General features: G+C 51.4%; 3 protein-coding genes across 3 annotated transcripts; 2 read left to right on the top strand and 1 right to left on the bottom strand.

The window, feature by feature from the left end:
- Positions 1–973: 973 nt before the first annotated feature.
- COCSUDRAFT_53155 (SM/Sec1-family protein) lies at positions 974–7,715 on the bottom strand (the record flags this gene model as incomplete). Its single annotated transcript, XM_005648399.1, has 13 exons — positions 7,541–7,715; positions 7,168–7,288; positions 6,788–7,011; positions 6,373–6,534; positions 5,843–6,024; positions 5,392–5,554; positions 4,650–4,816; positions 4,027–4,207; positions 3,402–3,608; positions 2,726–2,864; positions 1,975–2,167; positions 1,446–1,548; positions 974–1,033 (listed from the first exon to the last, which is right to left on the bottom strand). Exons 1-13 carry the CDS (start codon positions 7,580–7,582, stop codon positions 974–976), a joined length of 1,944 nt encoding a protein of 647 aa, XP_005648456.1. The 5' UTR covers positions 7,583–7,715.
- Positions 7,716–8,420: 705 nt separating this feature from the next.
- COCSUDRAFT_62444 (hypothetical protein) lies at positions 8,421–13,317 on the top strand (the record flags this gene model as incomplete). Its single annotated transcript, XM_005648400.1, has 10 exons — positions 8,421–8,440; positions 8,601–8,771; positions 8,924–8,984; positions 9,217–9,327; positions 9,781–10,006; positions 10,420–10,581; positions 11,304–11,432; positions 12,060–12,143; positions 12,474–12,681; positions 13,104–13,317. The coding sequence occupies 10 exons, from the start codon at positions 8,421–8,423 to the stop codon at positions 13,315–13,317; spliced, it is 1,386 nt and encodes a 461-aa protein (XP_005648457.1).
- Positions 13,318–14,684: 1,367 nt separating this feature from the next.
- On the top strand, positions 14,685–15,331 carry COCSUDRAFT_36185 (hypothetical protein; the record flags this gene model as incomplete). The annotated part of the gene is made up of 3 exons (XM_005648401.1): positions 14,685–14,844; positions 14,983–15,091; positions 15,271–15,331. The coding sequence occupies 3 exons, from the start codon at positions 14,685–14,687 to the stop codon at positions 15,329–15,331; spliced, it is 330 nt and encodes a 109-aa protein (XP_005648458.1).
- Positions 15,332–15,483: the final 152 nt, after the last annotated feature.

The following is a 15,483-nucleotide window of genomic DNA, read 5'->3' on the forward strand; positions in this document are numbered from 1 at the left end:
TCTGTGACTGTCGGAGCTGCTGACGGTCGTTCCGTACCGTGGACCGCTTCCTCCGGAACTAATGACACAACTCCTTTTGCGATTCCAGCTGTAAGACATATATTAAATAATTGTATGCGTCGAAATGGTTCAGACCGTGAGTACGTTCTCGAGATGGCCGTGTCTTCTTGCCATCGTGTTATATAGAGAGTGCTCGGCTTACATCCTGCCTGTCTGGAAAGACGTGCGTGATCGCTTCCAAACAATGACATCGATGAAATGATAACAATAGTAGTAATCAATCAGAGAAGCGGAGAGAAAAGCAATTCTCTGAAGGTGAAGCGAACAAGTTTTTCCTGTTGACAGGTGCCCTGACAGCAGTCAAACACACTATCGTACCCTTAGTCAGCTATTTTATAAAGCGGTAGGAATGCTTTAAATTGAATATTTCTTAGTGTGTCAGAGGTTGGCATGGTCGTCATATGAGCTCTGGGCATTGCCAAGGTCAGCAAGGTGGGCCACGCGTGCCACAGCACTGCTTGGCAACTTCTGTGCTTTTGGGCAGCCCCATTTGGGTTCCCTGCCACTCCCATCATGCATGCTGCCAACAGTGTCACAGAGAAGGTGCTCGGTCAGAAGCATCACAGCTCCAAACTGTAGTGCTCACCCTTTGAAGGGATCGTTGCAGGCGGGTGCACCACGTGGTAATGGACTGATGAGATTGGAATTTACTAATTGTACTGGACGCCTGCAGTATCATACGGTACAGAGGAAGTTGGCAATTTGCGAACTACAATTGAGTTCAAATGAGTCGAAACGTATACCTTACATATAACACAGCCGAGCAGCTCTTCTGCAATCCTGTTGCTCACACAAGAACCAATTATGCTGAGTCTTATTCCCATGCATGCTACCACTATTCTCCATCTCCGCTGTCGGCCTCACTACCACCACTGGAGCTCTGTGTCAAGGGCAGTGCTGCAAACTAAGCATCTCAAAACCTGCCATTCGACTCGATCTCAAAGGCCGTGTGCTCAGCGGCGCTCCCCAGCTCCTGCAGCATGAATTCGAACTTCAAATGATTGCTACTTGATGAGTCACGAGTACTTTGATCTCAGTTTTGCGTTCAACTCTGGCAGACAAAGTCCTCTCAGGCATTTACCCATCACAAGCACATTCTACAAAGGACACTCTCGTGATCTTTGGAAGCTGCAATATTTTGGAAGCTTCAGCATTGGACAACAGGAAGACTACAGCAAAAGAGAATTGCTATGGGGTTGGCTTGAAGCACTGGTCAGATATCACAACCTATTTGCTACAGCGCAAGATTCTCTCCTGCGCAAGATTCCCTCCCAAATACAATAGGACAAACACAATAGGACAATCAGATAGTAGGGGTGTGGCAGAAGAAAAAATTGATCGTGGCAAATATTGAACTTGGTTCCAGTGGAGGGCAGGAGGCGCACCGCGAGTTGTGCCAGGAATTCCTCTGGGGTGTTGAGTGTGGAGCCGCCGATGACGATGTCCCTGTTCAGCTTTGTGCTCAGCTTGTGCGCCGCCCGAGTCTCGCTGCAAGACGCACACACCCCAGTCTCAAGGCTTGTATCGGCAATAGTTGCTGCTCGGAGGGAAATCTGAAGCATCCTTGCTTGTCTCTTGGCAGAGTGACCAGCTCGAAGCCCAGCTCGAAGCTGCTCAGCCTTTGCCACTGTGACCCCTTGCATGCGAAGGCGAGGGCCTGTCTACTCGCCCTGTACTTTTATTGTGGGTTCCTGCATGTCCTTGATTTCTGACATGCACTCTTCAAGGTTGTTTCCGCATGCCTTGCAGAAAGCACATTTGCATGTTCAATTAGTCTCCCCACAAACCTGCCAGTCCCACAACAGGGATGATTGCCACCAATGACAACAGATCAAAGGCTGATGACCAGTGACAGATACTGGGCTGAGCAACAACTGTGCAGGTGACGGCATGTACCGGCAGGTGGGGGCACACCTGTGAGTGATGCCGCCAATGACGTAGACAAAGATCTTGCGGCCGCGCGCCGACGGCGTTCCATTCTCATAGGACGAGGATGCACCGGCGTTGCTGGGCGCGCTGGCGGCCTTCTTGGCCCAGCCGACCGCGCTGCGATTGCTGCGCACCGAGCCGGCTTTGTGGTACGGCGTCGTGGGCGCCGCCGACCGCGCTGCAGGGGCATCATCATGACACATGTCAGACTGCCGTCTTGCAAAGTTGACTGGCTGATGTGATGCATGAACCATTTTGAGAGCAATGGAGGCCAGTGCCCGCTTCCTGCACACGTGACAGTACGTGCAGCATGGCACACCAAGGAGATTCTCAGCTCGCTGCCTTGAAGCCGAGAAAGTTGGGACTGCATGCTCTTTCCCCTCATGAGATCAGGTGCCAGCCTTTTCCTTTGCATCAGTCCTCACATGACAAGTTTACGTGCTCCGTGGCACAATCAGATCAAACTCAGGTTGTTGCCTCCTCTTTGCACTTAGTTTCTGACACCTTGAGGCCATCCTCTGAAACAGAGCATTTCTAGATTAGAATATCATCAGGACGTCTATGTTTGCCTGTGTAAACATGAGTGTCCTGGTAAGAGAGGGCGCTTAAGCGCATTTCCTGCACCGCCAGAAGCACCATCACCGGAGGCAGCCTAGGTAGCTATGAAAGCCTTAGGCCACTAGGCAGTGAAACCAGAATCACGGCGCAGCAAAAGAGACGGGCGAAAGGGGCGCACCGTCGGGGGCGGGGGCGCTGACGAAGGGGTAGTCATCGGGAGACAGGCTGTTGGCGGCCATGTCCTCCAGCACCTCCTGCAGCAGCGGCACAAACCGCGACAGCGCATACTGCTGGTCATCCTCCCCAGGGTCCCGATCCTGCCCACCCCCGCAACACACCCCGCCTCAGCGATACACCCTCGTCTCTGTGTCAACCTGTTGATTGGCCTTGAGTATATTGCATCCTCTTCAGGTGGCCTCCTGATGCTGTGTATGCATGTCGCCAGGCCAATGCAACACACCCCACGTCAGCATATTTGCCACACCCTCGTCCTTCCAGCCGAGTGTTGGCTGGCCCCAGTGTAAGTGCATGCATATACTAATAGCTTGCCCACTGATGCTGTGGTTATGCCACAAGGCAATGCAACATCATTCTTCATGCAACCACAGGCAAAGCAGGCAGCTAGGAAGTCTTGACATTCATCCACTGTCAATCACTGTCAATCATTAAAGGCCGCTGCCCAAGGGTGCAAGCCATTGCAAGAACACACGAGAGAACCGTGCTCATGATTCCATCCTGCGCCCAGCGCGCTAGGATTACATCTCGGGTCTATGATGAAACCTGCGCACGCCTGCGCCGTAAAGAAATATCGGGTCTGGAGGCAGGGTCACACTCAGAGTTCAGAGTTACCGCACCTTGCGCACGGCGCGTTTGCGCTTGCGGCCGAAGGAGAGTCCGACGGAGCGGCCGCCACGTTTGCGCACGGGAACCCCGAGGAACTCGAGGTTGATGATCGTGTTCATGTCCTCCGGCCGCAGCCGCGCCAGCTTCTGCCACTGCGCCTGCTTCGCCGCGTCCATCTTCTCCGGGTGTGTCGCAGCGTAGCACATCAGCAGACGCTCCTGCACCGCACACATGCATGCGTCAGAGGTTGCACCAACACTGCATTTGTGAACTTTGCTATTTCGCAATTTAAAATATGTAATAGAATCGTAGCATGCGCTGTTGATGATTGTGCAAGGCTTGGGAGCGTCCTCAGACAAATGCTCTGATGATCGTGTGACTGGAACTCCTCTTTCAGATCTAAGGATGCCATTGCTGATTGTTCGAGCGAGGCTCTTGCACCACTGCATGCCTTACACAAGCAGGAAGGAGCACCACATGCGCAATTTGACAGACTCCACAACTGCCAATTCCAGAAGAGCAAGTCTTGGAAGTGCATGGGCATCACCTGGCGTGGTTTCATATGCCTTGCGCAACACTGCCGGGCACATGCAAACGCGGCCAGCAAAATGGGAAGGCAGGAGTAAAGAGGGACACCTTGTCGTTGGCGGGTATGGCGGCGTGGTCCTGCAGGAACTGGATGACTTCCTTGGAGGTGGCGTCCCCAAACACAAGGTCCTGCTCCAGCTTGCCCAGCACGATGAGCGCGCGATCGTCGATCTCGCGGTTGATGCGGCTCGCTATCTCCACATGCACCGACAGCCGCGCCAGCTGCTCCCTGCACAGCAATGGAGTTTCCGCTGATGAGTGCACAGACATACGAGGCATTGCGAGCGCCATAAAGGGTATAAATATTATCCGTGCAAACATGAAAGACATCCTTTACTCAACAATAACTCGCAGTGCTTGAGAGGCAACTTGGTTAGCACACCAAACACAACATGATTTTCTGCAAGGCATTCCATCGCTACACACTCTGGGCACAAATGGTGCTTCCCATGTCAGCACTGGCCACGATGACACGGCACTCCCAATCGCATGGACAGCAGGCAGGTGATTGCTGCCAAATTCTACCCCTTGTTGGGCTCGCCAGATCCAAGCACGACCCAAAGAACCGTGGGCACGGTGCTCAGTACTCATCTCGTCCCCACCAGCGGGGCCAGCACTACCAATAAACATGCATCAACAAAAGCAGGTTAACTTGACAGCTAGGGGCGTACCTGTACTGGGGCAGGCCCTGGACGAGGTTGCGCATGGCGCGCATGTCCATGGCGTCCGCGTTGTCCTTGCCGCGGTAGCTGGCCGCCCGGTTCTTCGCCTTGAAGTCGTCCATCATCGCAGCAATGCGCGACGTCGCCTCTGCGAAATGCTGATGCCGCAGCTCCACCTGCCGGCCGCATGACACCTCATGACCAACCACATGGGTTCCGTTTACGGGACTGAGACGGTAGCTGCTAGCGATCTAGCCAATCAAATGTCGTTGATGCCCCCAACATCAGTGAGCATGCGTTGTCGACCACGCCCCAGGGAGGATCAGGGGAACTGGATTTTGGGTCTGATATTCATGATCTCATCACAAAGCCCTGATCAAATTCTGAGGCATTGCATGCACCGAGGTGCTGTCCAGGCACCCCTGCCTGTCGTCCCTTTCTGAGACCCTGACCGATATGGCCACATCACTGTCGTAGCGCTGTCATCCCCATCAGCAACTCTGGCTCCATGCCACCGTGCATGTACCAGCTAGATTATGCTTACCAGAGCTACCTGTCTAGCCAACATTCATCAAGCTCCACCAGTCTATAAGCATACTACTATTGTGCTAAAAAGGCGCTCTGGACACATGCCGTCTATCAGTGGCCGGGACACCAATAGTCCTGGTCCTGATGCAAACACGTAAATGGCAATCCTCTCATGCCAGGCAGAATTTGGAAGTACGTGAGCTGTCAGGAGACCAGGGCTCACCCAGAGCTCGTCGCGTTCGTCCAGGATGTGCTCCTTGGACTCCACCTTGCCCCCGGCCGTCTCGCTCTCGTACCGGAACGTGCTCGAGGTCAGGCCCAGCAGATCGTACGCCATTGCCTCATACGTCCACTCGTGGATGATTGGTGCCACCGCGTCACAGCCCCTGTGTGCATACAAACCAGGGGGCATAAAATCAGGGTCACATTAGGGTTTCTCCAATAAGCATGCTGATCTTTTCTTTCTCAATTTCTTGCTGCCACCGAGACTGGATCCTCTCCCATCCATGCATTCAGAGGTCGGTCGGGAATCAGGGACAAATCAAGCCGTGTGATTTATACTGGCATGCCACTGACCAGCAAGGTAATTTCGCCTGAATAGAGAAAAAGCCTCTAATCAGGGCACCATATGCAGGCAATAGGAACAGTGCACAGGCTGGCGGGTGTGCCTGCACCTGTCGAGGATGATGAGCTCGCATGTCTGGCTGGCGGGGAGGATGCCGTCCCTCTGGAAGCCCTGCAGCCGGTCATTGAGCTCCAGAGCCACTCTCTGCGACACCAGCGCCTGTGTCTCCAGCCCTGACCCCGCATCATCTCCGATGGGCTTGCTCGCCCTGAACCTGATCGATGGCATCTCCTGCGCTCACACACAAATCGTGTTTTTTTGGAAATCAATTTAATGTCAATTTTCTGTATTTTGTCTCATTGGCCTCAAAAGCTGGGAGCCTGCAGAGCATGTCATATGATGGGTTGAGGCAAACACATGGATCCCAGTGCTGAGCGAGGATATCAGTGTCCTGTACCACGTGTGAAGAGACAGAATTGCGGTTTGGTGCCGCCTCAGTATATGACTTGTCTCACAAGCTGCACGAATTCTACAGAGAACCTGCTTCGCAACCAGCTAGGGCACTGTATGGAGATCCCTGCAGCGTATTCAATGACGTTCAGTGATGCGGCAGGATGCAAGACGAGACAAGATTCTGACCTTGAGGGAGGCAAAGACGCCTGTGAGGCGGCTGCACAGCGTCGCCACAGCCACCTTGTAGGAGGCAGAGTTGCTGCCATTCTCCCCAAACAGCGCCCTCAGCGCGTTCCTCTCATCCGTCACAAACGTGCGCCGGTCCACGACCAGAAACTCCAGGTTCACCTGCCCATGACTCCCCCCTCAGCCTCGGCAGTGACTAATGCACACCTCCACCACACCCTTCGCCGTGCACTTCTAATCCACTGAACCCTGATTGAAATGGACACGTTGATTTGAACTGGACAAGAGCACAGCTGCTCAGGAAGAGCACCATTGCTGATCATTGGGAGCAGTGCAATCAGCAACTCTCGCTCCATGTGCTTTATAGGTTTATTGATGTCATTGGCAATGGTATCATAACGATTAAATGCAGCACCTCTTTGAGGCTCTTGAGCCGGGCAGTGAGCCCAGGGCAGCTTCTGATCGCGGCCAGCACAGTGGCAGGGGCCGGGGAGGAGAAGAACACATGCGCTGATTTGTACAGGGGCTGCGACTGGAAGTCCTCGATCAACCGCTGCACGCTCTCGTTTGATGGGGTGATGAAATACACTCCAGACAGGTTTGGCAGCGCCTCCCGCTTTACCGCCACATTCTCCACCACTGCAAGGAAGGCACCCATTGGTTCCCTTGGCCTATGCTTGGGAGCAAGCGACCCCTCCATGCATTCAGCTTGCCAGAAATTGCTGTGGACCTGGCAATCCAAACGACATCATCATGTCAAAAGACCCCTGCTATATTTTTTGCGCAAGAGCTCACATGAGACTCCGTAGTCCAGGATTTCGGAAATCCTGCAGATGCTGGACATCACTCGGGTCGTGACCATATCCATAATCAGCACGCTCCATTCTGTGTCTTTCACGCTTCCCAGCATCTCATCCTGTGCAAGGGAAAGGGGAGCAATGACTCAGAAGTCAGACATCTAAGATATCCAACTCATCTTACAATCATGAAGGATGGCAGGCTCACTCTTTATTTACACATGATTAGGTTGATGACGGTCCGACGAACGCGTCATGGCTCACAAAAACAATGCATTTTCAGGTCAAAGTCGGTGCCAGAAGTTGGTTCGCTGACTTTATTTGTGGGTTTTGCACTCTGCATTGCGGTGTTACGATGCAATAAGCATTACCAGCAATCGCTTTTTGAGCAGCTTTTTCAAGTCCTCCCCCATTTTTCCCTCTCGCCGATGTCCCTACTACCTCGGAAACCTGCGTTGCTTCCACAGCGTGCACCGTTTGCCAAATGTTTTACGCATGCATCCCAAGTATTAGTGCCACAAATACATGCCCGTTGCAGGGGTGCTCAGACTGGAATCACTCAAATAAATCTTGCTGGAAGCTGGGACCTTCAAGCACAGCTGGACAACCACATGAGCGGTGAGTCACTGTTGGCGACAGAAGGGTCATTCGGGCGTTTGCGTGTTTTTCGCGCAACATGCAAGAATTGTGAGCGGCTAGCATACCCTTGTCGTCCGTGTGATACTTTGAGATTTATGGCTAGAGTTTCGTGAAGTTGTGGGACCAAAATTGCGGACCAAGAAAGGATCCGAAGACTCAAGTGTAGCATTGACACGCCGACGCTTTCGTTTCTAGACGGATGACAGGCGCTAAGGCTCCCATACGTAGCACATCCACTATATATTAGTGCCACAGTGGCTTAGAACCATAATCTTCGTGTCCGGTATTCCTGAGGTCACAGGACAAGACCGTAATACCTGCGAAGGTAATTTGGAAATCAAACAGTATTCGATGAGTAGTCCATGTTGATTCACACCATCTCCTCGATCGAGATCTGAAAGGAACCCAATTATTGTAATGTATCAAAGGAAACGCTCTACTGCGCAGGCAAGGTTTTCGTGCGTAATCTGACAATCAGAAGCCGAAGAAGGGCACACGGTGCGAAGGGCGGTACTTGCCATTCGTGAAATGCAGGCAAGCTGCCTGGCGGGCTTCAAATGATCTATGCTCGAGTTGCAGCTCGACATCGGTTGAGAGGCTTGAGCAGGATTGATGAGAGAGCCAAAAGACAGGTGCATTCTCCTCTCAGGTTGCCTTGTTCCTAATGAGGCTGCTTTATGTAGCTAAAACTCCAACGTTGCAGGGACAGATCCGCCAGAAAGTTCGACCTAGAATTGACGCCCAGCTAGGGCTTTTGAAAGAGCCCATGCACAAAAAGTATGCTCCATGCAGGTGGCACCTTGTCTATGCCATTGTCGTGCTGCAAGGCCTGGCCAGCGCTGTGCCCTGGAACGTGTATGTTACGGAGTCAGAGTACTTTGGCCTGCGAGTCCATGTTCCACCCTTTTCGCGTGTCCTGGCCGACAATTTTGAGAATGTCAACCTCGTCACATCACAGGCTGCGTGCGCCCCTACATTCCTTTGATCTATGACCAGCAGAGGACACGGATGTATTCTTTGCTTAGTGGGCCCAGTTGGGATATAAAATGACATGAGCATTCATTGTTCTGAAAGAGTATGCAGACTCCCAACTTGACAGTTTGTATGTCAAACAGGAACCTTCTGGGCTTTCTCATATATGTCCCCTGCCAGCACTGGATGTCAATGGATGCCCAGGTGCCACCTTTTCCTTTCCAACCCCTTCGTTTCCCCACACACCATACTCAGCAATGCATGCCACCCTCCTGCCTCCAGAGCCTCCAGAACTGGACTCATGTACTGTACTGGCTCTTTGTGGATGCTAGGCGTTTCATTGCAGTGTGCCCCTGCCTTGAGACTCTGCAGCAAGGATGGACTCGTATTATGGTGGCTTCTCATGGGTGCTAAGATTGCCAATGCATGCATGCAGGTCCTGCACCCTCAGGTGTTGACACTACTGGTGATGATTGGGGGCTGCGCTGTCTGCCTGGCCCTGCAGCTGGGAGGGAACACCGTCGCATTCATCACTTTGGCAAGCCAAGTAGTTATTGGTCTCACCAATGCCACCATTGTTGGAGGTGTCTTTGCCATGGCAGCCTGGCTGCCACAGAAGTATGTGCAGGCGAGCCTCCCCTCCAACAACGCACATGAATTACTCATTTCCCATATGCAAGAATCAGGGAAATTTCCTAGTAGCGGTGTCTCTCATTTGCGTAGTTTGTGCAGACGAGCCTCCTTCCTCAGTAACCCATGTTAAACACTCCTGCATGGCATGCATGCATCACGCAACTTCCTGGCATCGGAGTGTCTCATCAGCCTGGGATAGCAAACTGACAGCCCAAATGTTCACACGTGTGGAGGATGCAGCAGTGCAGGGTTGTTTTTGCTTCGTCTGGTCTGTAAAGAAGGAAGATACAGCCACTTGATTTTAAGATCATCCTTATGTAATCAATTCCAGCTGAGTGGTGAAGCAGCTGGGGTATGTTCTGCGCAGGGTATGTCGCTGGGCATCGGTCTGTCTGGTGTAGGTGTTGCCTCCATTTCATTCCTCACCCTCTGGTGGTCCCACCCCTCGATGAAGCATGCCAAGACTCCGGAAGAAATCGCGCCAGAGGCCTTTTCTTACTTCCTGCTTTCGTCGCTCATCATCGCGGCTGCTGTTGTCACCTACTTCATCTTCTTCAGAATGCCCTTTGTCAGGCATCACCGCCAGCCAGAAGGTTAGCTCTTGCCCACCCAATGAGGGTCCACCATTTAAGTCTGCCCAATCTAGAGGAGCACCAGAGGAAATGGATCCCATGCTTGTTATGGCCTGCTTAAATGCGAATAAGCTGCAAAAACAGGGCTGGGGAGCTCCAAACAACAGTTAAAAGAACATGAATAATAGTGCCTGAACATTGCAAATGCCTATGTGCGAACCACTCTACTTCAGGGGTACTTCAGATAGTGCTTTCTAGTGATGCACGCTGCAGCATAGCCGCATGAAAGACATCAGGTTCACTGCTGCTGCAATGTTGTCATGCACGGACCAATGATCACCGTGGACTTTCAGGCATGAGAACACAACAAGGCATTTCTCAAGGAAACAAGATGGAATGGATTGGGCTTTAATGTGTCGCGTCTGATGTGGCAGTGGTCGCGGAGTGGGACTGGCGTGACTCAGAAGAGGGAACGCTGAAGGAGCCCCTGATTGGCGCCCTGCCGGCTGGTTCCGGGCCATCTGACTCAGCGCATGACCTGGAGCGGCTCCTGCGCTCCTCTAAGGCCGGTTCTGTGGCAAAGGCGCCGCTGTATGGTGCGCTCTTTGGCCTCCCTAAGCACCAGATACTTAATTTCTGCAAGTATTTGCATCATTATTGTTATGACACAATTTCCAGTCCTTAAGGACTAGGCACGTCAAGCAACACCTGGAATATTGCCCTCCAGTCTTCTCGATTCTTGCACTTCCTCCACCAATGCATGGCCGATAGCAGCAAGGTCATCTCTCACATAGTCAATCCAGCTCTTCCATAGTCTGCCTCTAGCCCCAGTGCCTGCATCCTGCTGATCATCATCTGTAATGGCATCCCAGCAGGATCCGTTCCAGCAATACTGTCTGAGTATTATTGTCTCCACCTTCTCAAGCACCCAGAATTGGATTTACATGATTATCAGCGACAAGCACTTGGAAGTGATTGCGAATGTACCCTTGTCCATTATTTGGACCTTTGCCACGGGCATAGTGCAACCATCCTCAAGTTCTTGTTGGTGATGACCAGCAAAGTATTTTACCAGCACCCGGGAGCATAGAAGTTCCAGTACCCATCACAACTGTAACACACCATACAGACTGTCATTTTGCAGAGCACCACGTTAATACTTGGCTTGATTTGGAACCAGTAAAGCTTTCTTGCCACTGCACTATCTCTACAGTGAAAGTTCTAAACACTGCATATTTTAGCGATCCCGTGAACGTGATCGCAATTGTGCATCGACTCAGATCTTTCAGCAGTGGAGATGATGGTGCATGTTGCGCAGGGCGGCTGTCAAGAGGGGTCAGCATGCGGGATGTGTCTGAGCTCAGTCTGCGCGAGGTTCTGCAGCGGATGATGGGCTACAATGTGGTCTGTATCCTGGTCCTCCTCGTCACCAGCGCAGCCTTTCCAGGTGGGGAGAAATGTTTCACGCTAAGCTGTCCTAATGAGAAATGTGCCTTTGAGATGGTTCTGTGAGAAAAGTGCAGAAACTTGTCTTGGGGACTTTTGGGCTATGTGTTGGTACCTGATGTCGACCCCACAAGCAAATGAGAGTTGCCGGCTGGGTTCTGAGTACCGTATTTTCTCTAATTCTTTATCGAGAAAATGAAAAGCTTATTTGGAAAAAGTGTCAAACGATGATTTCCTATCTCTAAAAATTATAAGGGCTGTGTAAATATGAAGGCGGACTTGGGAAGCTCTCAGTTAGGGCATTTTATTGCACATGCTAGGATGCACTATCGCTTTCTGTTCTTCATGCAATGACCCAAATTTGTCAATACCGTACTGTCACTGATGCAAGTTGAAATACGCTTCAGTCAGATGATCTTCGAAAGGTCTCATGATCTCTGAGAGGCCAACCTAAGCTTTTCATGTCCATGCAGTGCTGTCCAAGTGGTAGTGTCAACGAGCAAGAGGCTGCTCAGTGAAGTGATCAAATGCTAGCTGAGTGCTGGCTGATATCAGCAGCTGCTCATTCCTGTCATGCTCAGTAGAAACATTTTAATGCGTTGTGTTGGTCTGAAGCTGCTCTATGCAGGGGTGACCAGTGCCATGTGCTCCCGGTGGAACAAGGCAGACATTGCCCCCTGTGAATCCTACTCCTCTAAAGGCCGCTTCTTTGGTGCGCCTTCCTGCAGCCACCTCTCTCTGATATCTCCTCTTTCACTGTACCATTCGGCATGCCAGGATTTACAGATACAACAAAACAGTGTGTGAATCAGGCATTCTTCGTGTGGCATTCCAGCAGCTTTCAGACAGCAAGCAAGCATGTGTATCTTTGCGCACAGGACAGCTGTGTCAGACAGCTGTTTCTGACAGCTGTCTATGCTGCAAGAGACACATGTGGCCATGCAACAGTTTAAAGAAGGAAGCAGCGCCCTGTCGGGGACATGATTGGACCCCACGAAATTCCGTGCACAGAGGCAAATGAGATTGTCTGTTGGGGTTACAGGCGACCTCTTCGTCCCGTTCATCTTCTTAGTGTTCAATGCTGGGGACTTTGTGGGGAGATTAGCAGCTGGGCTGGAGCCTTGGAGATCCCAGGCGCCCCCCATGGCCTTCCTGATAGTCTACTCTGCAGCCCGAGCGCTGATAGTGGGTGGCCTGGTGCTGTGCAATGTGGTCACTGCTGCCCCCTGGCAGCTGCCAGTCCTGCTCAAGTGAGCTCGTTACCAAACCACTTTTCATATTTTATGTTAGTCAATGCATGCTGCCTTGTGCATGCTGGGTTCTACATGCTGCTGCTGCTTTGCATCCTTTCCTGCAGTGTGACCCTGAGTTGCAATGCTATCAATCCAAACCCAATACCCGAGCAGCACCTTGAGAGTCTGCACAAAACATACTGTACATGCTGGTTAATTTGCTGCATTTGCAAGTCCTTGTAGCACTGCTGTACTATCAAGAGCCCTTCTCTGCAATTTACCACCCACCAGGCCGTGGCCACTGTTTGCTTGATATAGAAGCTCATCTCTCATTGCCAATGCTGCGCATGCAACAAGCTAGCCAACTCCTTTGCACAGCAGTCTGTGAAGGCATATACAACAAGAATTTCTGATCCTGGCTGAGCTGGAATGTGGTGCAGGTCGGACGCGTGGCCCATAGGGCTGACGCTGCTGCTGGGACTGACAAACGGTCATTTGACATCTCTGGCCATGATGCATGCGCCAGCCACTCTGCCACGGGGATTTGCGAGGGACCGCTGCGGGCCCATCTTGAACCTGGCCCTCACAATTGGGTGCACGCTCGGCAGCGTAATAGCATTTGCCATCACCTATTTCTTCCAGGCGGGCAGCTGAAGCCACCAGAAACCTTGCAGCTTACGTACATAAAAGAGGAGCTCAATTTAATGAGGTGCTCAAATCATGAAATCGGCAGCCTTTTCTGTTTAGTGTTCACAGCAGGGCCTGTGGGTGATTTTGCCAGCTTGTACCATATGAATGTCTCAATGTATGAGTAGGTGCCGGGTGATTCTCTGTCTGCCAGTCTGTCTGTCACTCTATCCGTTGCCCTTGCAGGAAGTATGTAAATGTTGTGCCACAACTAATGTCCCAGTTCATATGCTCTCAAATGTAGGCAAAAAATTACAATTGTTCTTATCAGACAAGGGTCCTGCCAGAGGCAGGGATGCCTGCGTCTGGACACAAGCTGCAAATAAAAGAACATGACCTTTCAGAAATTTATCATCAAAGGCAGTATTGTGGCAGATCAATCACCGGCAGTTATCAAGTATGAGCCAGCGCTCTGCAATAGTACCACAAAGTCATATGGGCCTATCTCAAGCGTCCACTTCGAGCTCAGAGTCAAATTTCATGTCTAATCAAGCAACTCAACCAGCTTGATGAAGCAAAGACTAAATGTATTTCACAGACGCCTTAAGAGCACTTGCTCGTTGTCATTGCTGGCGCCGATACAACAGGGTCCTGAAGTGCCGTTTTCTTTCCTTCTCCCTACATCAAAGGGATGGCCAGTCCCTTACTAGACAGCAAGGAACCCCATAATATCACTCCCCAATTACACCCCCAAATTTTTGGGAAAGCTTGAGGGCACAGCCCTGAGGGTTTTCCAGCAAACATGCGTGTTCTTGGGGCACAATATCATGCTTCCCATGGTTTCAAATTTGAAGCATGCCTGTGATCAGCAAACTCCCTATTTCGATAAAATGTGCAAAATTTTTCAAGGCAGGCTTCCCTATCATAGGGACTTTCTTTCATTTCTATGAGCCCCACCACAGGGCCAGCCAACCTTGAAATGCTCAGGGTTAAGCTCATCCCCTTGGATTTCCGAGAGGCGTGGCCATCCCTGCTAAATTGCCGTGCATGCTCCAGGTACACAGCTGAAGTTCACAAGCTCAACAATGTGAAATTTGAAATAAAATGGCTCAAATGCCTGTTGCATAGTGCACTGACTTGATGCACATCCTAACAGCTTTTAAACTCCTGTAAGAGTTTTGCATGAGACATGTGAGGCTTCATCCTTGTCTCAGTCTCTGTGGAAGCGGAGCAGAATGGTTTCGAGCATGGTCGAGACAATTTGCAGAATCACAAGGTCCATCTTCGGTGCGATGCTGCTGAGGGTTTCTGTCTGGTGATTGCCACCCTGCTGCAAAGATCCCTGCAGTCTTTGGTGGAGACTGGCTTTTGTCGCTTGGATTGCTGCTCGTCTGATGGCTGTCAGCTTGGGCTTGACTGCCCAATACATGGCCTTGCTAGTCTGGGCTAGACATGCTTGTGTCGGGGTATCACACTGGGTCACCAGGCATTTCATTGCAGGCCAAGGAAGATCTGCCCATGCTACAGCTGCACTGTCTCCATGCGTTGTTGGCAGTCCTGCACCAAAATGAGCCTTTCGTTATGTCGTGATTGCAAGGATAGAAATGAATGTGCACTTCCAGTGGTGATCTGTCACAGTGACAAGGTGGAACGTGGTAGGAGGCTCATTTGGCTCTGTTGATCTGGATCCAGCTTTCCTACCTTCTTCACAGTTCTCCTCGACTCTGCTGCGCTTTCTGAGATATGTCCTTTCGTACTCTGAAGCCCCTACTTTCAAGACGTCCCGGGGCCCCATGGAAAGGTCCTGCAAGATTCAGTTCCAGTCAGAGTAGATGCCCCATAATCGGATCACGGGGGGAGGCGAGAAGACTTATGAATGCTTGGTGCATACAAGATCAAGAACATTCGTAATCGGCGTAATCGCCTCCTCCTCCAAAATTCTAGTTCATTAAGTTGAAAAATTGCAATACTCTTTCAGAGTCCGCTACTTACTTGTGCATATACTGTCTTCTATCTTCTGTCCGTCGCCAGAGGACGATGAACTACGATCGCACAGCACGTTTGTCGCCTTCTTGCAGCATAGCATTCGATATCGATGCCGTAATGCAAGCGTCCTCCTTGTGCACTTTGATCCAGCAATGTGGGGGGTCCCGCCCTTGTCCAGCCCCGCTTCAATCGCACGGCATCAAGAAA

This window comes from Coccomyxa subellipsoidea (genome assembly GCF_000258705.1).
Source record: "Coccomyxa subellipsoidea C-169, whole genome shotgun sequence".
Lineage (NCBI taxonomy): Eukaryota > Viridiplantae > Chlorophyta > Trebouxiophyceae > Coccomyxaceae > Coccomyxa > Coccomyxa subellipsoidea.